The sequence below is a fragment of the Colossoma macropomum genome, unplaced genomic scaffold (genome assembly GCF_904425465.1).
Source record: "Colossoma macropomum unplaced genomic scaffold, Colossoma_macropomum, whole genome shotgun sequence".
NCBI lineage: Eukaryota > Metazoa > Chordata > Actinopteri > Characiformes > Serrasalmidae > Colossoma > Colossoma macropomum.
In genome coordinates this window covers 14,441,358-14,468,089 of record NW_023494791.1, presented here as the reverse complement: position 1 = coordinate 14,468,089, position 26,732 = coordinate 14,441,358, and the positions used below count along the sequence as shown (strand labels likewise).

The window sequence follows — 26,732 nt, the reverse complement described above, 5'->3', positions numbered from 1 at the left end:
TCAGCCTGTCTTTCTTTCCCTCCGCCAAGTGAGGGATGAACAGAGTGTGAGTGTCACTTGACCCAGCTGGCCTGCAGGTGACCCCTGAGGCACCGGGGCTAGCAGGAGGCCTGTGTTCTGACGGCTATGAGCCTCTAGCCTTTCATACACTGAATGGGGAGAACGAGCCTTTCTCTCTCTTTCATTCAGCCCAGTGTGGAGAGCTGCTGAATTAGGAATGCAGTTTGAATAATGAGAGGGGATCGACCCCCGCAACCCCAAAACACTCCCACACCTGAGATAGTGTTTGAAGGAACAGACAGCAGCTAAATGACACCTACAGCTACAAAGTTATACTCAAGCACACAATCTTTCAATCACTTTTAACTCTCAGAAATTGAGACTTATTGCTGTTTTGATGTAGATTTAGAGTAGCAATAGCTCCAATGCAGAGCAACTTACAAAAGTGCACTGTTGTCCACTCATGTATCCTCACTAATACAAATAGGTTGGAGTCTAGAACACTGCTAAAAACTATAGAATTGCTATACACAATTTAAACAGTGAAATACATAAGAAATTACATTTACATTACAGACAAACTGTATATAGTTGTATTACAGCATAGACAGCTTTGAAACTGCACTTGTCGGAGGATGGAAAACCTCTAAAATTAGATAAAAACCATGAGCCAACTCAACCTCGCCCAATCCCCATAATAACTGACTTCAAAGGTATCTCTCACAAAATTTTACCTAATGCATACATTATGGCCAAAAGTATGTGGACACTTGACCATCACACCTATGTCAGTTTGTTGGACATCCCATTCCGAAACCATGAGCATCATTATGGAGTTTGTCCCCTTTGTGGCTATAACAGACTCCACTCTTTTTTGAAGGCTTTCTACAAGATCTCGGAGTGCGTCTGTGGAAATTTGTGCCCTGTCAGTCAAAACAGTAAGGTCAGGCGCTGATGTTGGATGAGAAGGCCTAGAACATAGTCGACATTCCAGTACATCTTAAATATGTTCATCAAGGTTGAGGTCAGGGCTCTGTGCAGGCCACTGGAGGTCCTCCACACCAAACCCATTAAACCATGTATTTACGAACCTTGCTTTGTGCACAGGGGCACAGTCATGCTGGAACCAGAAAGGACCTTCCCCAAAGTTCTGCCATAAAATTGGAAGCCTTTAACTGTCTAAAATGTCTTTGTATGCTGTAGCATAAACATTACCCTTCACTGGAACTAAGGGGCCCAAACAGTGAAAAACAGCCCCAGCCCATTATCCCTCCTCCACCAAACTTTCCTGTTGGCACTACAGTAGGTTCTGTTCTCCTGGCGTCCGCTGAACCCAGATTCATCCATCAGCCTGCCAGAGAGTGAAGCATGATTCATCACTCCAGAGAACACATTTCCAATGCTCCAGAGTCCTGTGGCGGCATAATTGACACAACTCCAGCTGATAGGCTTGTGTGCAGCTGGTCATCCATGGGAACCCATTTCATGAAGCTCCCGACGCACAGTTATTGTGCTGTTGTTGCTTCCAGAGGCAGGTTGGAGCCATATAGTGAGTGATGCAACAGAGCATAGGTGATTTGTGGCCTACTGCCTTGTGGCTGAGCTGTTGTTGCTCCTAGATACTTCCATTTCATACTACTTGCTCTTACAGTTGACTGTTGCAGACCTAGCAGGGCACAAATTTCACAAAGTGACTTGGCGAAAGTGGCATCCTATGACAGAGTCAGATTTAAAGTCACTGAGCTCTTCAGAATTACTTTTGGCCATATAGTGTAAATCACAGTGATACTGTACAGGCCTCTCTTGATTAGCACTACAGGCCATGATGTCAGCTTGTTAACAAGTTGTCGGGCTACAGGCAGAGAGGATATAAAGCTTTAGTGCAATGCTGTGGTCCAGTTAATCTCCTGTGAGCCCTGCCTGTTTGTTCTCAGATGGAGAAGTCAAGCTGATCTGAAACCCAGCCCCTCTGCCCCTCCCGTGGGCCTACAGCCCTAGGCTGAGGTGTCAGCTCTACCTGTTAGGGCAGGCTTCTCCTGCATGACCCTCCGCTAGCCCTATCACACATACATTATACATCCGCATGACTCCTGAGGAAAAAATAAAATAGAGCGTGAAGGTAAACAGACATGGAGAGATGTTATTACAGTCCACGTCAAGCGCTAATCATGTCCCGCACAGTGATGTGGCTTTACTCGCTCAGGTTTCTCATTAATCATCCCCAGTTCTGTCACTTAAACATCCACAGCTAAGCCATTCCCTCCAGTCTGAGCCTTTAGTACGACTGCAGCAGGCTCTCAACAGCGCCTTCACTCTCTCCAGGCACCAGCGGCATGTTTATTTACTGCTGCATCTGTTAATAGCCAATGGATTCATTGCAAATAAAAGTCAGCACTGTCACACTGCTAAACAGTCCATTCGATCCCTTGTCTCATAAATGGTGAAATATTAATTGACTAATGCAATTCTGTAACACGAAGAAATGGAGGGTATGCATGCTGCAGACGAAGCACTGAAAGTGGCTGAGCGTTTTACATTTTTAGCTACATCTACATTCTTTCTGACATCTCGTAATGCCCCGCTATATACGAATGGAACAATGCAGGAGGACGTGCTGCCACTCGCTCAACAAAAAAGCTGTCTAAATAAATGCATGCTCATGTTTGGGGCAATACACTTAACAGTTAGATTAAAAGAATTTCTTAAATTTGAATCTCATCCTGTCAACAGATTTTTTCCCCCCTGCTATCTTAACATAACGGGGGGTCAAAAGAATGTGAAGGTTATTCTCGCTTGAATCAAAATAAATAACGCTCAAGAGGGCCTCTCCCTGTCGCATGGTGTCTTAATGATGCAAAGTTAACACACACAAAATAACAGTGTCTCCCAGTGTTGACAGCCTCAGAAATAATTGACCAATATGTTGCAAGCTGAGATACAGTGGGCTGAGAATCCAATCCTGCAGCTGACAAGATGCATTGAGCATGCCACTAAATTCTGCATTATACACAAAGCAGTGGCAGGTCAGGAAGCTGACTCCTGCAGGCCATTATGTGATGCCATCAATGAGGGTAAATTACCTGCCTCTCCACAATATGCTCCAGTTAACTAATTTCCTGACAGCTTGCTGTCTCACAAGAAAAGCACCAGATTCACTAGCTGTCAGCCACATGATGGACTAGACCTTTTTTTTTAATCTCTTCTTCTTTTTTAGATGACACCTCTGCTTTTTCAGCAGGATATATGTAGAGGTTTACTAATGCAAATTCACAAACAATAAAAATGATTACACACGAACTCAAAATATGTATGTATATATATATATATATATATATATATATATATATATATATATATATATATATATATATATATTTCAAGAGTATTTTAAAAGTATATGAATATATATAACACATATGCAACACACATTATGATCAGAAACCATTGTCCAGTCCAAACTGTTCACACACAGATGCGGTTCTGAGTGCTCCTCTCTCTTACAGAAAAGCCAAAAAAGCCCCAACAGCCAAAAGTTTCAGCTCCACAATAAGGCCAGATAAAGCGAATGTGCAGGTAGACAAAGTCTAGGCTTCTCCTGCCTGAAACTGAGCCGCCAGTGACAGCAGCCCACATCACAATAGAGCTGTCGCTGTGAAGACTTCCTTAAAGCTAGACCACATTACCAAACAATGCCTTCCTACAAAAAGACACCCACTAAGGAGCAGAACACTGTCTGCTTAAAGTTCACAATGCCGTGCCAACGTCTGTCTGCTGTTTGCTATTTCTCTCTTTTCTCTCTTTTCTCCTCCGTAGAACACACATGTTCTTTTTCAGAGGTGGGCTATCATCGTCTCAGGAATGACAGTAGGTGGAAACGCTATCTTTCATTACATACAGCATAAATAGTGTAATCTATCAGGCCTGTCAATCAGGATGATTGATTACAGGCTGTCAGCGAGGAGAGTGACATATTAGAAAAGTTTTGTTAACAATGCCTATTGCAAGTGGGGCCTGCCACAGAGGCGAGTGATTAATGTGTTGTCAGGCTGTAATCCCACACCGCTGGCTAATGAGGCAAGAATTTATCATCTTTACAGAGTGGCAGATGTCAGAAGGAAAAGAATCCAAGAGCTGGAAACAATATACTTTTTCTTACCGGCCCTGATGTGTCTGACAAGCTTAAGAAACCACAAAGAGGCCTTGTGTAAGCAACAACTTGAATAGACAACTTTGCTTTTGGCATCCTGCTTGAATTCTGCAAGTCAATAGCTGAGGCACTGAGTGAAGAGTTCCCATAAGTTCAGTCCACTCCTTTTATCAGAGCAATCACTGTGTTTAAGCGCTGCTACTAGCAGCTTTTTATTTTTTTTTTTTTGTTCCAGAGAGTGTACTGATTTAGTTTTATTATTTAAATTTGAAAGAACATGAAGAGAACATGTAATTTTAGTACTTTGAGCATGCAAAATCTGCTAGAATCTGAGGAATATCGACACATATACAGTCCTATACAAAAGTTTGAAACACCAGTCAAATTACATGTTGATTTACTAAGTGAAAATAAGTTAATACATCGTCCACAGCGACACAAACTTAAATGTGACATTTTTCTGCAAAACTGTTAAAAATGCTGAAAATGTTAAAATGTAAATGTAATATATGTCATAACTTTTGCACAGGTCACATTTTATGTTTTATTTTCTCCCAAATTTGTTAGAGTCAGTAAATAAACAGTAATTGTGCACTAAAATGTACAAACGTGTGTTCTCTGTAGAGGATGTGTTAACTTATTTTCACTCAGCATGTAATTTGACTGGCAGTCTTGAAACCTTTGGGAAACAAACTAAAAATGCAACTTCCTGCAAATATTAATGCACTATTTCTTTATTATCAGCTGAGCATTCTTTTTCATTTTTTTGTATATAAAAATGTACAGAAGTATGTTCTCTGTAGAGGATGCGTTAATTAGTTTTCACTTAAAAAATTGACAAAGCATGCAATTTTCCAGGGTTTCCAGGGTGCCCAAACTTTTGCATTCGACTGTATTAACCTTTTAGACTGCAAGGGCCCGTTTGTGGAAATCTCAATTTCTCCTTGGTATTAATGCATAACTTACATATTAGCTTCACAGTAGTCACCATATGATTTATAGCAGCTACTGAGTTACGTCCTAAAATTAATAGCTGAATATTAAGGCTGTAGTTTAAGGAGTTAAAAGTGTTCTCTTCTCTAGCATAAAAAGCACACCTCCTAAAGGTGTGGTGAGTAGGGGTCGGTTGTTTTCAGCAGCACTAGCAGGGAGCAGTAGAGGTACTGAGAGTAAGGCTTGTTTGGGTATGGCTGGTTTGGGTAATGGAATCCCTGCTGCCCCACTGGCTCCAGCACCCCCGGAGGTCCGCGACTGCACGCCCCCACAGGGAGCCTCTGACACGGAGTGAGAAAAGCTCCCCACCCCAAGGGAAAGCACACTACTCAATCTCTGTCACAGCTACTTTCTCATCAGCCAAACACTGCATATGTTTAGTGCCGATCATTAAGATTCAACATGCCGAGGGTACGTGAATATGGAGTTTACTTTGCAGTTCAGTGAGAATGTAATAAGATTCAGTTTTACATATGACCTTGATACATCTTCTAACATTACATTTCAAAGACATTTGGAGAACTGCTGCTAATGCTCCTTATTTACGTACTCCTAATCACTTAAATAAAAGCCTTTACCAAAAGGATTGCACATAAAGCTGGCTAGTCTCTCGTTGATGCTCATCTCTCTCTCTGAGGTCAGAGATATCCTTATCCTTGAGCGGATTGACTGGGAGATAAATTTCTATCAGCATCCCCTCACGCTAATGAAACCCAAATTAAGTGTTACAATGGTATCAGAGGCGACACGGGCCCATTTGCATGTGTATATAAATCATGATGACACAATTAGCGTTATGTGATACAATCAGATGCAGGATTACTTTAAATATGCCTAATGATCTGGCTCCGTCAAAACTCCGGCTCTGGCACGGTCCCGAGCAACGCGGCGTGCGCACACACTGAAGCCTTTCAGAATAAGCCATCTGTGTTTAATTAGGCTGGCAGCATCTTACAATCATCAGAGGAAAACTGAAAAGTTAAACTGTAATTAAACTATGAGAACTGGCGCTGCGGGACGTGCTTGTCTGTGCCTCTGTAATTGCAAAAACATCACCGGGTAAGTATTGTAACTGAAGTGAAACAGCAACTCACTTAGCATTAGCGTAACTTGGGGTCGCTCAGCCCGGGTCCTGCAGGGCTGCAGTTCAGCACAGTTTGGTGGTTTTCCTATTCAAACACACCTGATTTACCTCATCAGCTAATTAGCAGGTTTATTAGGCGTGTCAGACTAGGGAAATCACCACACCGTGCTGGACTGCGGCCTCCGGGACCAGAACTGGACACCCCTCTTTAACTGGACCTATCTACCATAACACATACGACACAGAAGGGGCTGTTGCCAACAGCCAACTGCCTCGCCTCAAGAGTGTTTGCGTCTTTTGCAACTTTCAGTGTATGCCAAAGTCAACTATTAGAAGTGGAGGGTTTCATTCCAAAGCGCATTGTACACCACTGTCGAGAATTTTCTCGTTTTTTATGATGACATACAAAAATATCAACACTGTATTATAATAAATACCACCTTTATTAGAAAAAAAAGACCTATTATTCTTTTCAAAAAACCTGCTATATCCAAAATGATTACAAATGGATATGCTTCATTTTGGAATTACACTCTTCATGTGTTGCTCGTTTGCTTCATTATTAAAATGGAATTATGTAATTACATATTTAGTAATACGCAATAAATTAAACTTGTATTCAATTAACATTCTCTATAGACTGCATCAAACCTGCTCTTATGACTTTTTTCTGTTTATTTTGTTTTTAAGCAGTAATGAATATCTAAAGGATCCACTGTCTTTCTGCAAAACAAGATGTACCCACATTAATAATTTTTCATCATATTAAAATCATAATATATGGACCATTCTACCAAATTACTTCAAACTGTGGTCTCACAGTTAAAAACGTATTTAAAAAGCATTGAAGTATTCAGACCTTTATTTACAAGGATTATGTTGTGATTTATTTAAGGCATTAAGTGTATATTAAGCTAAATATATGGAAAATCATAATTTATAGGGTACTTCCTATGTCTGTCCCAAACTCTAACTTTAACTCCTAAATATCAACTTGTGAAAATAATACTTAAATTTTTTACAATTTATTTTATTTGTTGTGACATAGACAGATTTTTAAATAAAAAACATTTATTAAAAAATGCCGTCCCACATTTTCATGTCACTACTGAAACACAAGGAGTTTAGTTCATAGGCGGAGCCTTATTTTAGCCACACCCCTGCATTTTAAAGCAGGAAGTGAGACCGCATCTCTCATGGCCACATGGTGTACAGTTAGATCCCATTGTTTTGAAGTAAATGTTTCCCAAAATTTGAAAATCAGTGTGAAACATTCAGAATTGTCACTACAGAAACACATATTTTCTGCAATTATGTAAACATTTTTGTGTTGTAATGAAAAAATATGATTTTATGTGTGTACAAATGTTCAAAACTGTATTTGCTAGTCATGTACTGGCTAATGAGTTCTGCCCAAGATTAGCCAAAATGTTCACTACCAAAACAGTCACTACTGAAACATTTGGTACAGTTTCAGTAGTATTATGATTGTTTTTTAGTGCCACAATAGAATGTTCAATCATTTATGTTAATAAAATTAATCAAGGGGCAATCAAAGCAAAAGGATTTTAATCTAAATTCAAAATAAAAGTCCTACGTGACTTTGTTTTTATTATTTACAATTTTATCTTTTTATTAATACTGTAAATAACTGTGATGTCTGTTAAAAAACAGTAGATCCACTAGAGCATATATTTTATTCAAAGGCTTTTTCAGGGTCCTGTTCTCCTCTAGTAGTCTTCAGTTAATGTACCTGAACATGAACAATGTGCCTATGTCATTAATATTAATAGTGTTGTGGGTTACAAGGTACAAAGTAGCATGTTACAATAATGTGATTACTCCAGTCATGTAACACATTACAGTTTAAATTCTTGTATTCACATCACAGACATTGATTGATATTGATAAGAATCATATTATTTATAATATTCACATCTCTCACAGAGCAATACTCATTACATAAATCACAAATTTTCTCTATATAGATTATCTGCGGCTGTCTTTATCTTGTGTGTGCTATGTGTGACAGCTGACTATGTGACTTTGATGGTGAATGTCAGCTGCGCAGCATGAGTGCGAGAATAATAAACTTGGTAAACAATCTGTCGAAGCATCTAATCACGCTAATATGAAACTGATAGATAAAAGATCCCTGTGCTGAAAAAACCCAAACTAACCCAGCCAGAAATTAGCCAATCATTATTTTAATCATCATAACTGGCTGTGTCTTGTTCAAAGGCAGGGATACTGACATGTGGTTTAAACGAATACTGTGTTTGGCTATTTGTTTGTAAATAAACTACTGAAATGATTACTGGGTTTTCCCCTGTACTTTCAGTTGGGTTTTAAAGAGTAATGCAGAGGTAATTATTATTTTTCAGGAAGTAATATGTAAAATAATCCCATTACAGATTGAGAGTAGTGATTAGTAATTTATAATAGATTACTTTTTTGAATAACTACCCCAACACTGGATATTAAGCAATGAATCCACAACTATTATTAAAGGATACCTTCATTTACTAACACAAGTTTTACTGCTTTTGTTACTTTGTTACTGCACAAATACAAGGGACAAACAGGAACACAAGCCCTGAACTATTCCCTCTCACTTTCCATTAAGCAATGCAAATGGGAAACATCATGATGACTGTTCAAACAGAACTCCTCAGAAACATCTGCTTGTTTTCAAGCTGAAATATGCAATGCACCACTTGTGTAATAAGAGTGACGTGACACTGAGGTCACCCGCCCATATCTTTCTGCTTTGTACTGGCCCATAAATCAATCGTACTGCTATTACTAACAATTAACTGTGCTTTAAAGTTTTACAGTCTGTTTATGATGTGCAATGTCATCTGATTTATGTGGACACTGTGAGTCACTGGCTCTAATTGCGAGTGTTTTCGTGGGCCTTGCCCTTGAGGCGACCTCCAGAGCTCCAGCTGCCAGAGCAGTTTCAGCAGCTTCCAAACACTGCACTGCTGGACACCAGATCCGTCCCAAAGCCCGTCCCTCAGGACAGATGGGGAAAAGCCCAGGCTGTCCTTAGCCCTCTCAGACACGTGGAGGAGACAGCGTCCCCCTGGCTTTCCAGCAAAAAGAAATAACAGCATGGTGAGGAGGACGTTTCTCAGAGCTGTAGATAGCATGAACTTGTGGGAGTGAGATGGAAGGATGATTTTATGATACGCTCTTAAAAATAAAGGTGCCAAAAAAGAGCTCTTTGGAGCGAGGCCAACGAAGAACCACTTTTGGCTCTCTAAAGAACCTTTCAGTTGAGTGGTTTCAATGAGTCTTTTTAAAGAATCGTTCACTTAAAGGCTCTTTAGGGAACCAAATCTCTATGGCATCACTTGAAAGAATCCTTTTTGGCATCTTTATTTTTAAAGAACTCGTCTTATATTGCCTTTTTTAAATAAAGGAGTTTGAGTAGGATGTGAACACTATTTCTAAATGTGTCATTCGCTCTTCAGTACATATAACGCATGTATAGAAACTAAGCTAGAAAAACTACATATTCTGAATTACTTGATTTCACAATGTCATGAAAACCAATGCATTTACATATATCCACCTATCCATTCCTGTTGAAGTTATAAGGAGTGTTTCAGCCCAGACTGCTTTTAAATAAAGTCATTCTATCTCTCTTAAAGGCACAGTAACAAAAAAAAACAGGCTGCTTGATTTTATCCCTTGTGTGGTGTTCAGGTCTGTGGGACCCATTTTCAATGTTTACCAAAAGAAAAAATGATGTGATTTATTATTATTTCAGCCACAGATTCCTTGGCCTTTGCTCATTTTCTGTGAAGAACATATAAAATAACACATTTTCAGTGACTTCACACTGTTCACCCCCTACACATTTGTATTACACATGTGGTGTTGGGGTGAACCGGCGGGGAATAAAAGTGTGAAGGTGCTGTGTCCCTTCACTCTGTATTCCTACATGACCTGCTGTTAGTGTGTGTTTGTGTTTGTATATGTGTGTGTGTGTGTGTGTGTGTGTGTGGACAACATGGACAGGCTGCTGACTGGCTACAGCTGCTAAAGGAGAACCCTACACTGGCCACTTGTAATATTTTATACATATGGTATTTTTACATAAATTGCTATGGTGGTATTGATTAAAAAAAATAAATAACGCAGTGGGTCCAGCAGAACCACTGAGTAACAAAAACACAAATAACACACAAGGGTTAAAATGAATTATAACTGTTTTAGGCAAAAAAAAGTGGATCTCACAAGAAAATTTTATAGAATGTGCCTCCTTTAAGAGGAAGATTTGCGATTTTCTGTTTATATATTTAATCTCAGGCAGTACTGAAGGCAGCTAGAACTCTCTAAGTGCACTGCATCTAAAATGTACCATAACAATAAAACTCACATCACTTTATCCAAACTGCAAAAGTGCATCCTAATTGTCTATGTATCAGTGCTGACTATACAGAAACAGAAATGTGGATTCGAGCAGTGCTACTTTAGTCCAGTGCACACAAAACTGTTTACATTAACAGCAGTTTGAAGAGTTGGTGGCTGTTTATCATGTGATAGAAACAAGCCACTTTATCTCATATTCTGTCCATGGATAATCTCAATACAAACGAGAGATCTTCTGTCACATGCTACTTTCAGCATCGCATAACAAATCTAGGTAAATCTGTCCACCGAAAATGGTAATAAACTTCTGTTTCCAAGCAATCTATTCCCTGGAACTGCACTTCCCATTGAGAATGATATTTTTATAGCTGTCTCTGAGGAAAGATTTATCCCATAAAATGATTCAGCAAACACACTGAAGGCGCAGTGGCACTGAGCTCTATAGCCCCCTGTTTATTATGTTTGAACGCTTCAGGGAGCTCATAATTCTCAAGCAAGGAGATGAATATGGCGACACTCTTTACCGGCTATACAAGAAAGATTACAAAGAGAGAGGGGGGGAGTTTTCCACCCAAGTTGGAGAGTGAATAATGCAGTAATCGGTCGCCATCCGAGGGCCGTTTTCAGGTGGTCTGTCTTTGGTCGGTTCTGTTATTTTGCTGTCTCGATATGAACTCCTCTGGTGAGAGGCAGATTAATATGAAAAATGCACAGAGGAGATCCACTTCATAACTTTCCTGGCTCTGCCAGCATGGATTACTAAGAGCGGGCTCTGTGTGACAAGAACTGATGGGACCTCAGTCCTGGCTCCAAATGCTCCAGTTGGGCCGTCTGCTTTTCATTACCCAGGAGGAGGATGTGGGAGAAATCTCGTATCCCTACGAGAAAATCAAGTCAAACGCTTCATCCAAGCATAATCTAGCTGACATTTCAGAACCATTATACTCTTACATAGCTACCAAACATTATTTTGTTAGGGGAGTTGGAGCAGTTACTTCATCCTCTTTGAAAAACGTGCCTTTAAGATGCTGATGTCAGTGAAACATGCGCAGGGCAGGATCCTGACTAGCTGAAGTGTTTGTACAGGTTGCCAAAGTGTTGTCAGAGTGTTTTGATAGACATGCCTTGTTAAAGTGCAGGCTTTAACAACGTTATGAAGGGTTCGCAGTCCTTCTGAGGAAGCAGGGGAAGCAGCCCACATACAACCACATGTATTTTTCCAAAAGCTGCCCGGCGACTCGATGTGGTTTCGCGCCATCGCATTCCATGACCTCCGAGTCCTCTAAGAGAATTATCACATTATGGCATTCCTGCACGCCCAATTTCCCCAAAATACAGCTCAAGGCTTTCCACTTTCCTTCTCTTAACTGTGGCTTTTGGGGAGGGGAAAAAAAAAGAAGAGAGAAATCCTAAATAGCCCTTTTGAATTCGCTTGTTTACTGCAGGTACTTGTTTAAACCCTCTTTGTGTTGCTCAGATCACTCCCTCTTGCCACTCAAGAAATCCAATAAAACACATTCCCAATTACGCTGTCCTCATAACTGCAGCTTGCAAAATGACCTTCCTCCTTTCCAGCACGCATCAGACATGCACAGACACCCGACAACAACAGCGAGACAGCTCATTTTCTACCACGTACATTAATATATAGTTTTAGGGCCATTGGTGCATGCTGGAAGGGAAAATCAATGCAGAAGCGAAAAGGATTTGCAACAGGCTATAATAAATGTCTCCTTGAGCTAAATTGCACAGATGCTAAATATTTCAATACATTTGGAAACTTAAAAATGGGAGATTTCTGTCCAGACAAAGAAGAAAGTATCAATAATGCTTTAAACACAATAAAAGCTCTTTCTTAGCAGTGATCAGGACTCTCTGGATACAATTTGAGAGTCTTGGAAAAGGTCAAAATGCTCAAACGTTATGGTATTCATATTGTGTTAGAGTGCGCTGAGGTTTGATGAAAACCATGTGGTGTAGCAGAGCGTAATGCCATAATGTCATGATTGAAAAGCAGCTTAAATCGCGGTCACACTCAATTCTAATGTGATTCAAAGCTCTCAAAAGTTCACCAGGTCCTCCAAACATTATGATTAACCGTTTCAGCGAAGATCCAGACAGCAGTACTGACAGTATTGTAACTAATTCCGCAGCTAGAACAAACACATTAGACACATATTAAATGTACATCACACATGTTAAAGACAGTCTCATATGAAAGCGTAGCATGACTGAGCTGCAAAGAGCCAACGGCCTGCCCTCTGCGTTTCTCATTTTCCACATAAAGTAGTAAACTGCACTTTTTTCGGTTGCCACAATACATATTATACAAACCGAGCACTACTTTCATTTCCAAGATAAAAGTTCCAGATGTGTGTTTACTTTTCTGAGTTCATCTCCAAAAACAAGCCCCACAATGAAAGACGCGTGTCTCATACGCGGAGACTTTCACTTGCTCTCTACCCGAGCCTGCTGTTCTCTCTGCTGAGGCTGAATGGGGAACTTTGTGAAAATAAGAGCGCTAATTACAGGCTGCTGTAACATTGTTAAAGCTCGGCATGTCTTTAAATGTAAGACACCCCACTGGATGAAACATAAAAGCAAACACAAATAACTAATTATGCCATCATCTTCCGCCGGCCGCGCTCAGCGTTAGCTTGTCTCCGGCGCTTGTTAATTGGTGACCTGCACTATTGGTCAGCAGACAATCGGCACGATGATGAAGCCAATTAGAGCCGGAGAGTACACATGCCCCACAGAGCTTGTTGTGGCTGCCACATCATGTCTCATCTAACTCAAAACAAACGCCAGGGAAGCGCTGGCGTGACAGCTGTGGCACGGGACGTTCCAGCGTGGCCAACTTTCTCTCAAAAACGCCCTCACAAAGGCTGCTATTGTGCAGGGGCTAGCGCGCCTCCACAGCATTAAAGCAGAGTTTAATCTGTTTAAGTGCGGGGCACGGCCCAGAGAGCAGACGCACTCCTCTTCTTATATCTGTTTCCCTTAGGTGTGTTATAAAAATGGCTTTAAACAAAACCCTGGCCTGCTTCTTTAAGCAGATTTATTGTTTCGTCCATGTTTCAAGCATATTGCTTTATTTATTTGATTATCGGCCCCCCGCAACACTTCATAATAACTCATACGTTGAAAATCCTCTCTGCGTGTCCAGGAAGGGCGGTTTTGATTTATCCGAGTGGAGTGGTTGCACAACACTTCGTTCCCTATTTTGCGACCAACAAAGCTCGCTCCAAACTCTAAACATGCCAGAATGAGGTTAACTCATCACACTGCCTCGCCTTTCTTGTTTGCCACTTTAATGCTGAATCAAATGAGTGACTTCAGCATCTTGAAAACAGACAATAAACTGCTCGTCTCACTTTGGCTGGGTGTCTGTGATGATGAACGCTCCGTTCCTTTCCTCGCACTTTCCAAACCTTGTGTTGACTCGCATGAGCAGTGGCTGTCATGAGGCTGCTTTGTTCTTGCCATGCTACAACCATATTTACCTCTCAAATCCGGCGCGGCGCTCTGGGGATGGTGCAACGATGAAGCCTTGCTCAACCACCACATCAATATTTTATGACTGTACAATTACATGAAATCAAATCTTAGTGAAGCTATTCATTTATAAGTCCTGGAGGAGGAGGGAGGAGGAGAGCAGAGGAGAAGAAAGAACAGGGGTTGGGGGGGAGAGGGAATGAAAGGATTCCAAAAAAATGGAGGGGAAAAAAAGTACTTGAAGAGGAGAAAGTGAGCGTGCCTCCTCCAAAAACAAGCGAGAGAGGAATAATTGCGTGTGCAGTGGGTAATTAAGCGATTGGGAGCGGCGTGTGTACGTGAGCTGTCGCCGCGATCTCCACCGCTGTCACACACAGCCACGCAAGGCCGAGCGGACAGCCGCTGTCCACTTTGATCTGGGCTCATGCATACGGAATGAGGTCAGCCCGCGTTCCTTAAAGAGACCCACCCCTGAACGAGGCGAGCGGGACAGGCAGAGCACGTCTTCAAAGGGCCGCGCACGAGCAGCTGCGTAAAGCGGTTTGACAATTAAACACGAACAAACAATAAGGTGGGCTGGGGAGGGGTGTGAATTAGATTATAGTGCCCAGTGCTCTCTAATTCTTACACTCATCCACACAGACAGGCACAGAGGGGGCATACACATGGAAATTTGTGTAAAGCACCTACTAGGCCAGCTATATGAAGTACTCAGTTACATACTTGCAGCATGCATTGAAAATTAAAATGATCTTCCAGTCATTTTGTCTTAAAATAAGGAATATCAGTTATTTTATAGTCTGCTTATCAAAAAGTTTGGGGACACCTTACTTTCTTTGGAAATTTCCAGAGTAATGTTCGAGTTTCATGGTTGCTGTTACTAATCCTAACTTATTTTTCCAGCTATGTGCGCACATAAACTGTACTCTTTGGAAAGTCCCATGACACAAGGTATGATTTTTCAGAGGTTATTTTGAAAAGTTTGTCCAAATAATACTTTCATTCTTGGTCGTAATTATGACCGGTGGGAAACTGCAAAGTCAAAGCTTGCATCACTTGAACAGCTAGGCTACATAAGAAATAAAACCTTTATAATTATTAACAATAAACCATGTAAAAAAGAGGCAGCATTAGTGATACAATAACAGAAATGCTGCTTGTAGTCTCTATTGGGTTATCATGTTCTAGCATGTCCAGCATGTCAGACAAAGTAAAACTATATGAAAGAATCTTAGATTAGAAAAGATTATGGACAGCAAAGATGAGCCACTGTTATCCTACTGTGACCGTCCACACGTTTCCAACTTCTGTGCGTGTGATATAAATCTCAGATGTATGCTTGAAGTAAGTGACCCTGGTCATTTGACCAATGACATCACCAATTTAACAATTTAACAAAACATTAATAAGAAATCAGTGTAATTTCAAGGTTATCTTTCAGCAAAAAAAAAAAAGACTATTTAGAGCTTTACAAACTGCACAAATTACTGGTGGGATTAAATGGGCTAAGTAAGTAAAATTCCTGCATATGGCTTTGTTAACATAAAATGACTATTGGCTAATAGCTTTTTCAGCTCTCAGCATCATGTTCATCAAGAGTTCATCAATAAAATTTCATAAATAATGATTTAACAGTTTTTTATTGTTTAAACCACACATTGAACACTGCTTATCCCAAAGGTGGTTCAAACAAGAGGGTAAATTGTAGGTTATGACCTTATTGTCACAGTTTTTGCAAAGAAAATGGCTAAATTATAACATCTTCAGTGATGATAAAACTGTCACACTCATTTATTAGGAGCTTTTTAAAGGGTTAAGTGTCCCCAAATGTTTGATGAGCAGCGTAATTGCAATTCTGCTATAAGTCATAACATGACAGGTAGCATTGGCCATGACAACAGGAATCAATAGAGACAGACCTGCTCGGTTTTGGGCTTGACCACCTTCATGAACGCTCCGCGGGCCTCGGCCTCCTGCTGCTCTGTCTGGGTCACTTTCCTGCTGTCCAGAAACTTCAGATTCTTCAGCTTATGCAGTACAAAGTACCTGTAAAGGAACATAAAAACATCTTAGGATGCTAATTGTTCGCATGTTTGTGTTTCAGCAATACTAAGTGCAGAACACAAAACATACAACAGATGACACTAGAAAAGCCCTAAAACAAGCTGTATATTTCTAAGAAACAATGACACAAATGTGACACTGTTATAAACGGAATTAAATGTGAACGCTCGCTTACTTAGTGTTAACTTAATAGTGGTGATATTTGTAAATAGGTAATCACCTTCAAAGTGGATAAAAATAAGGACAACATATAAATAGATTGGAAAATAAAATACATAGACCTCATCTGCCAAGCTGTCATTTCTGTAACATCACAGATGTCTTTTTAAGCTTTCACGCACTCTCTATCTTTCATTCAGAGGGAGAAAATGACATGAGATAATAGCACGAATACGGAGATGACAACAGATTCTTTCACAGGCTGACTGGAATGGAGGAAGCGGCATGTCAAGATTAAGCTTCAGAGAGGGAGAGAGAGAGAGACAGAGACACAGAGAGAGAGAGAGAGAGAGAGAGTAAGTGGAGGGTGTGAACAGATGTGTATATGGGCAGCGACAGATCCCCAACTGAGCTCTCATGCACAAGCCAGTGACAAATTGATGATGATGACAATGATGAAGGAAGATAGCAAACCTGTGCTACATGTTCACTACGGATGGATCACACAGAATAGAATTTTAGATTGATCCTATTAAGATAAGCTTGGATCAAAACTCTGCACAGCTACAAATATTGCTCAAGTATATCAAAGGCAAGAAACCAAGTGCACACATGCACACGGTCATATGCAAAAGTTACATTTTTGTATTTTCTAAATGAAAATAATAGAGAAATTTTCTGCACATTTTAGTGCACAACTTCTATTTATTTGCTAAGGTTAATATAGTGGAAAGAAATAAAACCTAAAATGTGCGTAGGCTGCATTTTATGTTTATGTTGTGTGCGAAATGTGGCAAATAAACAGTATTTGTGCATAATAATGCACACAAATGTGTTCTCTGTAGAAAATCCATTCACTTTTTTTCACTTAGAAAATCAACTAAACATATAATTTGACTGGGGCGCCCAAACTTTTGTATACAACTGTATATTGTTGCTGTCCAAAAACATGTATCTCCTTTTTTGTTAACTGTCATTCTTCTGCGTCATTTAAACACAGCAGCTGTCCTTTAGGTAGTGTGAAAACCTCATAATGAACAGACCAACAGAAGTGCTCCAAAATCACTTAGAATAAAGTCTTGTTATATTAGCCGACATTTAAAGTTAAGAATGTTATTGACGTCACCTAGAAAGTCAGTATTTTGGAGATACACATATTTTTTTGGACAGTCACGATATGCTCTGAAATATTTCAACTGTTAGCATGCAGCTATTGCTACACTGATTATGCCTGTGAATGTAATACATAGTTTTATTGCACACAAGTTTAAACAGCTTGAAGTAACATGAATTCTTCATTAGTTACTGAAGAGCACTGCAGTCATACTAAGTTTTATCCACCATTATTCATTTCCAAACAAACGGAACGACAGCCGCTGCTTATGGGAAATACGCAGGTGTTTCCTGATTACTCTGAAACGGTCTGCGCTGCTCAGACAGATGGCTGGTGCTAGCTCGGCTTCAGCTGCAGTTTGAAGCACCTGAGGCCACACTGCCCGCAACTTTTGATCTTCAAAACAAACGCGGATTTAAGGTCTAGATAAACATCACAACACATAATGAGGCCGGAGAGTTCTTGTACTTCGCAGAGAGGCAGGACGCTCAGCCTTTACTGACGCCTGTCACTGCCACTGCTGCATCACTTCTGTCGTAGAATGAATACATAAATAAATAAATAAATAAAAGCTCAAGCCCCTGAAGTAAACAATGATGAATGAGCGCTGTGGCTGCTGTAAAATACAGCTGTGTGTACTTACGCCTATTCATTTCATTTGACTAATTGGAAAAGCTTAACGCTGTATTTCACAGTGTTGCTGTTCGGGGCTGGGTTTCTTTTCTTTCCTTTTTTTTCTTGTGTTTCTCAGGGCACACTTGGAAATGTGTGTAGCCCAAGGCCAGTCCCGCCATGACCTGAGCACTGCCTAACCTTGTCAGACATGAAATCTGCATCATGGTCAAACTGATGTATTACTATGTGACACATTATGAATATTACATCACAAATCCGCCGCCGCTGTCAGTCAAGAAGAGAATGGCCTTCTCCAGCACTAAGTGAAGCATGGGAGGCATTGCAAGTGAGTGGCGCCTTTTAGGTTCATCTGTATGGTAAATGATTCATACTGAACACAATGTCAGGAAAAATGCACTTAGGGCTAAGATAGACAAAAGAATGCATTTTTCCTCGCAGCTCCCTCTCTCTCTCTCTCTCTCTCTTCCTTTCTCCAGCCGACAGGGTTTCATGTTGAAAACCTGACAAATGGTGGTAACATAGCGTGGCATTGCACTCCCATAGGCCCGGGCTTGATAATGAATGCATCGTTTCATCTTGTAAGAAAAGATAGCAAACAATCATTTGTGGTTATCACAATTCACACATGAAATCGATTTTGCAACTCAAGAAAGAGAGAGGGGGGAAGGACAGGTGAGGTCGAGTACCCTTAAGAGAAATGGGCTTATAGCCTAACAGAGCAGCCTGTGCTGGTGATTTATGGTATTACGCAACAGCCATTCATCCAAGGGGAAAAAAATCCTGAAAGTTGCCAAACAACACATTCCTTGGGAAAAATCTCCACAAAAGTCTTCGCAGTTTAAAGAAATGCATGTGAGCAATGAGAACACCAGCAACATCTGTCACTTCACACATCCATTAACACTTACAATTAAAAGCTACACAGCATAATCCTCTATTTCAAATAACTCAAACTGGGCTGGACTGAGAACCACTAGCAGATTGTAACAATACAGGATGTTAGCAGCATGTCGAGAGATTTGTGCACTAAATACTTACCACAGTAAACAAACAAAACATCTGGAAAATGAACTATGTATTTTGCATTAAACACTTTTTTACAAGCTGACATCAAGCATCAGAAGAAACGTTAGCATATTAGTACTCATGCATGTGTGGTTCTGACCTGTATCTCTGGTAGTCATCCTCGTCTTTATCCAGGCTGACCAGTTGGTTGGGGCAGGCCTCGTTTCCCAGCAGGCTCAGATACTCCAGTGCTGGCGTCACTTCCTGTAAATGCTCTAGAAGGTCTTCGATGTCGGTGAGGTGTCAGAGGGGGAGAGGTCAAGGAATTCTGGCCAGTTGTGACTCAAGCATTCACTGTTTGCCGTGCTCAGACCCTGTTTGCCAGCACAGCTCCGCTGCCTTTACCACCAAGGGCCTCTAAACCCACTCAACAGGCGTTGTGTTGGAGGGGGAAAGAGCAGTGGCGTTTAAAGCGGAGAACTTGGCCCGTGTCTCGCGTCTGGCTGCTACCCCCATGTTTCTCCTGCTATCCCATGTTTCTCTCTCCATTTCCTAGGTGGCTTGGTGCAGAACATTAAAAACATTGACAAAATGATGGATGCCCTGTGGTAAAAACAGTTAGTGACTCCCCGGGCCATGGAAACTTTTTCTCTTCCCTCCACGCAGGGAAACAAACAGCCACTTCACAGCGCATTCATCACTAATACATTCACTTCATTGGAAAATGGTGCCCCAAACGTGTCAAAATACAACTGCACTAATGCAGCACTTGAATTTCAATGGCAGCGGGCCACTACAGGGTGTAAATAATTGGCCCATTAGCATGTGCAGACCACTTCACAGCAGAACTCAGGTTTTGAGCCGCTGACACTCAGCTGGAGGAGAGTGGGGTGTAATGGTGGAACAGGGGGACAGGGTGTGAGGCTGTATCATTATCGCGTGCTTGGAGGAAGCGTCCGCCGAAAAACAACATGCAGAAAAACTTAGCAATTATTTTTGACTGATCAAATCGGCTGTTGTAATACCTACCATAAACCTGCCCATAGTTTATCGTGCACAAATGTTCCAACCTTTCCTGTCAGAGATCTAAGCGAGTTAAAATATACAGGAGTACCACATAAAAATACATATTTACATCACTGTATATCCTATTTATATTACAACGCTATAGTCCACCTAGAAGAACAGAATCATAAACTGTGTATAGGTTTCTTTTCTGTCCTAAAACTAATAATACTATCATTACATCTTACTCCTTCAATAACTGATGTTTTACTGTCTGCCTGTTTATGTTAGCAGGACCTTATTTCTGCACTCAAGCAGCTGCATTGGAGCTTTTATTACTCTCTCTTCCACTAGAGGTCACCGTGGCACAAAGTCAGTTTCAGTAAAAGTGGACTCTCTCTCTCTCCCTCAGCTCAATTTAATACAATAACACCATTTAAAGAGCATTTAAAGGACCGAAGTGTGTAAAGACAAGATCCTAAAGTGAATGGCTAGCAGGCAATGAGAGAGAGATCGCACGAGTTCCTGCTCGTCCTACCTCCCCGTCCACCGTGCTGGAAAACATGCGCTAAGACACAAAGGCAGCGTGGGCTGAAAGGATATTTGGTTCTTATTGAGTGTTAGGGTATGGAGCTGCGGTAACCTGGGCAACCGGAGGTCATTTCCGAGAAGATTGTTGTCCACAATCAGCTCTTCCAGTTGGCTGAATGCTTTCAGGCCTGTCAGTGACCTGCAATGATAAGGCAAGAGAGGAAAAATGATATGGCCCTAAATCTGGGCGGCCATTATGTGCAGAAATAAATATTTCAGCCGGCCTCTTTCACGGGCCGGAATAGTTTGGGCTTGGGCCTGTCAGGAGAGTGAATGACAAGAATTAGTGGCGCTAAGATCCCCTGGCATGGTGCGGCCTCCTTCGCATGCTGGCAGTATGAGCGATGAGGGTCACTCTTGAGTAGCCAGGATTCAAAACAAAAGGGCTTCAGAAATGCAGTGTGCGGGATGAATTTGTCAATGTCTTGTGCCTTCAGGCACCCAGCTTTGCCTGACCCTAACCCTCCATTCCCAAGATAAATAACTCTGTCACAGTTCACCTTCACTCCCCCGACACAAATTTAACTTGTCATCCATCATTTTCTCAGCGCAGCTATAATACCCTGGCCACAAACAGAACGAGTACAACTTGTACAACTCTGCCATGATGAGCCCATTTAGAGTGCAAAACAAGAGTTTTTAGATGGAAAAGTCTGATAGTGTTCACTTTTTTTTTATTCAGCACTGAGACATCTAATCTCCTACTTCCACGACGACACAACACGCACACGAACATACAAACACGGTCCCCAAGGACTCTCCTCTCCTCCTGCGTGGCCCCCTCCCCTGACCCTGCTCTGGCATAAACATGATGGAGGGTGGTGCTCAGGGTAATGTCGGGGCCTTCCAAAGTTCACCGCATGGAAGGTGCACAAAGCCAGGGTGTGTGTTTCTAATCCCTCAAATGGCAACGGCTGACAACCTACAATGTTAATGTGTCCACTTTCAGTTAATTGACATTTAGCTCTGTCAGCTTGCCTTGAGAAAAGAACAATTCAATGGCAATTGAGACGCTGGGCTTCATTCCTTTTCAGCTAAAAGACATACAATACTCATATTAAGTTTCAATGACAGTCTGGGTTTTATCAGTCTTGTTTAAATCCTGAATAGAAAGTAGATATCTAGGGGGTAAAATCATGTGAGCAAAGGGCCGGCTTAGACAAATCCCATCTTCTGAGACATGACAGTGTCAATGCTAAATGAATCTTTTTTTGTTGTTTTTATAGTCCCTATTTTATAGTTATATTAAAAATCTTTTTGGTAAAATTTTCAGGAAAAACATGCTAAAATATGATGAATGTGTGCTGCTGCACATATTAATATTAATGTTACACACACAGAATCAAAAAGAAACAAGTTTATGTCTCAAATGCAAAATCGTCGACATTATTCTGACAAAGATAGGAATGACAACAACAGATACATCCTCAGAAGACTTCGTTCAATTATTTCTGACCGAGTTCTCTTTGAATACTCTTTCAATGTGCTTGCAAACATCAGATTCATCCTCATGGTGGTTCCACACATTTCCACCAGTGATGTTCCCAAATGCCTGAACATTACATATTGTAGCTTTAACGCAATGCTTTCTGAGCTGTATGTAAACCATAAAGATGAAGACCAGCAACGGCTGACTAACGAGAAAACACAAAGGAAAATGACATTAAGTCGTTAAAAAGGCCCTGAAAGAGGAGAACAAAACTACTGAAATCACACCCCTGCATGTTATTACCACATTGTGTAGGTGTGTGTGTGTGTCACTCTATCTGTGCAGTGTAATGGCTCTAATGTCCCTGCTCTGTAAATGAGTGCTGGGCTCCTGCTCGTCTCCACCTGTCTGCCTTGGCTAGTTCGCGGTGTGTGTAATGTTATTAGCTGCTTGGTTAAGAGGCGCTCGCATGGCACAGGGGGGCTGCTTATTAATTGTTGTTTTCATGTCACCACTGCTGCGTGCACTCGGTGATTTAATCAGTTAAATTCACAGCCAAGGGAGAGCACCGAATCACATTCGCAAACAACATAAGGGGATTGAGCCCTAATAGTCTCAGACCTCTAAGCAAATTTCCCTTCAGCATTCGAGGCTGTTTCCGCCATCATAATCCATAACATCTGTACAGTGTGAGGCGAGAAAACTTTTAAACTGTACAGTTAATGCTGTAATAGAGGCAGCTGCTTTGTTTAGCTGAATGCTAATGGACAAAAGTGAGCTTAGCATTCCCGAGAGATGTGCTAAGCACAAACACACACCCGCACACGCACAGGTAGGAACCTTCCTGATTTGCACCTCTCCCCCAAGGGGAATCCAAACCTGCTTGCACGCTTTCACCACCATCTTCAAAGTCCCACTACAATGGCAGAATGGCACGGTGCAGAAAGCTGCGTCTGATAGGAGGCTAGAGGGAGAGAGACAGAGCAAAGAGGGAGGGAGGGAGAAACTGAAAGAGTAAAAGAGGGAGTACGTTTAATGAGCCACACCAATGAACCCTCGTCTTGTTAAGATAATTATGATCAAGCTCATTGTCACAGCTAATATCTCAACATGTTTGCATCTACACTATGGCTCTCTTCCTATCTCTCTCTCTCTGTCTCTCGGCCTCAGTTAGCATTAGCCGAGGCACAAGCCCAGAAAGACAGTATAGTATACAGCTCCGAGAAGAAATATGAGTGCTCAGCTCACTTTTACCAACATTAAAATCTTGCACAAGGCATATTACTTCTATATTTAGAACACTGTGCAAAGGTTTTAGATAGATTTACACATACAGCTGTTGATCTGATCTATATTTTCTTAAAGAATAAATGCGGATCAACAATACATTGTGATTTTATATGCACCCAAAAGCTGTCCCCCAAAGTTTACAGTTACCATCCTATACTTAGTTTATTTAATAAATCCTTCAGTAAATTCAATCAAATGTGCTGCAGATGGAATTAATCAAACCCATCCATCCACTGAATTTAACAAAAATAGAACAAATTTGTACAGCAAGTGCAGCAAAAAGTCAATAAATTAACCTGTTTTTCCTGACTGTATTCTTCTAACCAACATATAAAAAAAAGTTATGTTTTACTGTATGTATTCTAGTGGTGTCAAAGTAAATGTGCTGATAAGAAGTTAATGTGATAAGTGATCGACGCCACCAGTCTTTTTAATGCTGTTTGCTTAGTTTAATAACCCTTTGAAGAACCTGTAATTCCACCTTGAAGCCCAGCTGTTTGGGTGCTGTTGTTATGACTCCACAACTGCAGCCCTCTTGTTCAAATACAGCTTTTTTTCAAATTTGCAGCCACTGTTGCTCTCACTGAACATTGTCAATGAAAGCTGGAAACATGATTTTGTGTTTAGGTTCATGTTTCTGTGTTTTAGGCAAAGAAAATAATGTGACTGAATTATTGAAAGTAATAAATATATCCTTGTGAAGCATATTTTGTCCACTCATATAGCGATGACACAACACACTGCTTTAAAAGGAAATTCCACTGATTTTTCTAAATGTCTGAAATAATTATATCACTGAGATGCAAAGCAAGTCATTTAGAGTGGTTTGATATGAAATGGTGCACTGTAAAGAAACGTATTGACTCAGATTTCTTTACGGTGGTGATGATGGGATCCAGAAGTCGCAGTGTCTACAACACAACTACAGTCATTTTATTTACCCACCCACAATAACCAGTGAACTTCTAGCGTCTATATGAACTGTTGATGATTGTAAAATAGTGATAAAAAAGGGGGAAAAAATTGTCTGACAACAGCCTGCATGCACCTCTCAGCCATGAATGTACTTCAAAAAAAAACTGTTTTAGGTCTAAACCTTCTCAAAACTATTAGAAGGTAGTGCCTCACCGAGCAGTGTGCTTGTAAACATTTCATGTAATACATTTCCGTTTGGTAGCCTTTAGAGGCATTAAACTCCTTGAAATAACCACCATTGTGAACAATTCTGACTTGGAAAGTTTCTCTAGAACAGACCATTTCACTTTAATCAAATCTGAATGACTGTACATCTAAACGATATATTTTGTAGGAATGTTTAAATAGCTGGGAAAAGCCATTCTTTAGGGTAAAATGTGAGCAAATTTGATTAACTACAGAAAACAATGCAGTTAATTATGTTTGATTAATTTAGTCATTTGGCAGCCCTAGTTTATTCTAATGTTTTATAGTGTTTTTACAGTGACAAACACACAGCCGAAATAAATGGTTTTAAATAGTTTTCTTGGCTGCCTAAGATTTTTGCACAGTATCGCCTATGTCCCTATGTGTTAAACACAAGGCCTGTGGGCCAAAGTCAGGCCCATGGCACAATCCTAACCGGCCTGCAAAACTGTAGCTGCACTACAGTTCCCAGCATGCACTGCAATGTAATGTGTGCTCCCACCCCGTCCCTAACAATGATCTATGAGACAGCACCACAAAACAAAAACAACAAAAAAAAAGTTGCCAGGTGTCTAGTTCAAGCAAATGGGCGGTTTTAAAAAACTACAGTACACTGGGGACATTTAAAGAGGTTTAACAGTGATCTGCAGCTAATGTTTTCCATCATTTTATATAAAATCATTTGTTTTTATTTTAAATTACTTTTGAATCATTCAAGTATTGAGTATCTATTTTTTCGCTTTGTAGTGTTGGCTTATTTTGAACAAACAATGGCCAGTTGGGGTCATGGTGAAATGTTAAGTAAAAATAAAATAAAAACAAAGCTGGCCCACAGATTTGTTGAGATTTTTTAATATGGCCCTTATAGCGGTTGAGTTTGACACCCCTGGTCTATATGATACTTGCCTTTGCAAAACTACAATACTGCAGGTGGCTGCAGTGTGCAAATGAGCCCTCTAACTAATCACTAAATGTTTTATTGTGTGCACTGTGAGCATTCTGACCAACCTTAGATGCTCCTACTTTTCTGTGGGTGTCTGGGTGAAGCAAGGCATTCACATGACCCAACTAATGTAAATCATTTAGGTCAAAAACAATGCAGGTCAGTCCATGTCATCCATTATGATTTATTAATGCGTTTTTAATATATTAATATATTGTAAGTGCTGCAGCCCTGATATCTTAACATGAGCCTGATCTCCTCCTTCATATGTTTTACATATACAAGCAAGAGGTCATGGTGCATTTAACACTATAACAATGTGTTTGTCTACAGCGCCCTTAAAACGCCTGCCATGCAAATGCTTTCAGGTTTCCTCTTAAAGGCACGGCCTGTAAAACAAATTACTATGCAGCCCATCCTCAAAAGAAGGCAAACAACAGGACAAGAGCACAATGACACAGAGATGGCCTGACAGAGATGGATGGATCGATAGACAAATACTAATGCAGACACGCTGATTGATAAACTACTACTGACAAGAGGGGGGAAAAAACACTCTGTGATTATTGGTTGAAATGTCAGTCACTGCAGCCATTAGTCTGTGGGTATCTCAGGTCACATGTCCACCCGGGCTAAGGCAGAGAGAGAGAGACAGATAGATACAGAGAGAGAGCGAGAGCCGTCACTGTTGCTCATCTCAAGTGGCTGAGGTATTGTATTATTGTTTTTACAGCAGGACTACACCTGCTGAACCTTTAACAATGGATAGTAGCAAACAATGCTAACCGCAAACAGCCCGCTCCCACACAACCGGCCATAAAGAGGGCCCATCTAAAACTCAGCGGTCATTCAGACGCACTTATATTCCCTTTGTATTGCGAGTCCATGTCTTAACATTGATCCCATTCAATGAAAGGCTCCTTTTCATGATATCTCTGGCTTTGATATTTCCCTTTTGCTAGGGCCATTAATTCCCTTGTTTGTGCTCCAGTTTTAAAGGGCCTTTCTCTCGCTGTCTCTTTCTCCCAGCAGCTCTTTGAGTCCCAAGTGTGTCTGCCCTGACAGTGCTGCTGTGCTGATCCTTTGATTATCAGTCTTCTTCACATCCACTGCTCCGCTGAGCCGCCCATGCGTCTCTAACCCAAAACACTCATATCTATACAACAAACACTTACTGCTCAGCCTAAAAAAACACAAAGCACACACCTGACCAGCTCCGCACCGATCTAG

At 40.8% G+C, this 26,732-nt stretch overlaps 1 protein-coding gene across 1 annotated transcript in view; it reads right to left on the bottom strand.

Moving 5' to 3' along the window:
* The window catches only part of lrmda (leucine rich melanocyte differentiation associated), a 297,015-nt gene that overhangs the window by 91,484 nt on the left and 178,799 nt on the right, over positions 1–26,732 (bottom strand). The window contains exons 3-5 of the mRNA XM_036574027.1: positions 20,692–20,818; positions 19,244–19,383; positions 16,025–16,151 (exon numbers count right to left, since the gene is read on the bottom strand). Of these exons, the coding sequence (XP_036429920.1) occupies positions 16,025–16,151; positions 19,244–19,383; positions 20,692–20,818 (394 nt within the window). The remainder of the gene's footprint in view (positions 1–16,024; positions 16,152–19,243; positions 19,384–20,691; positions 20,819–26,732) is intronic.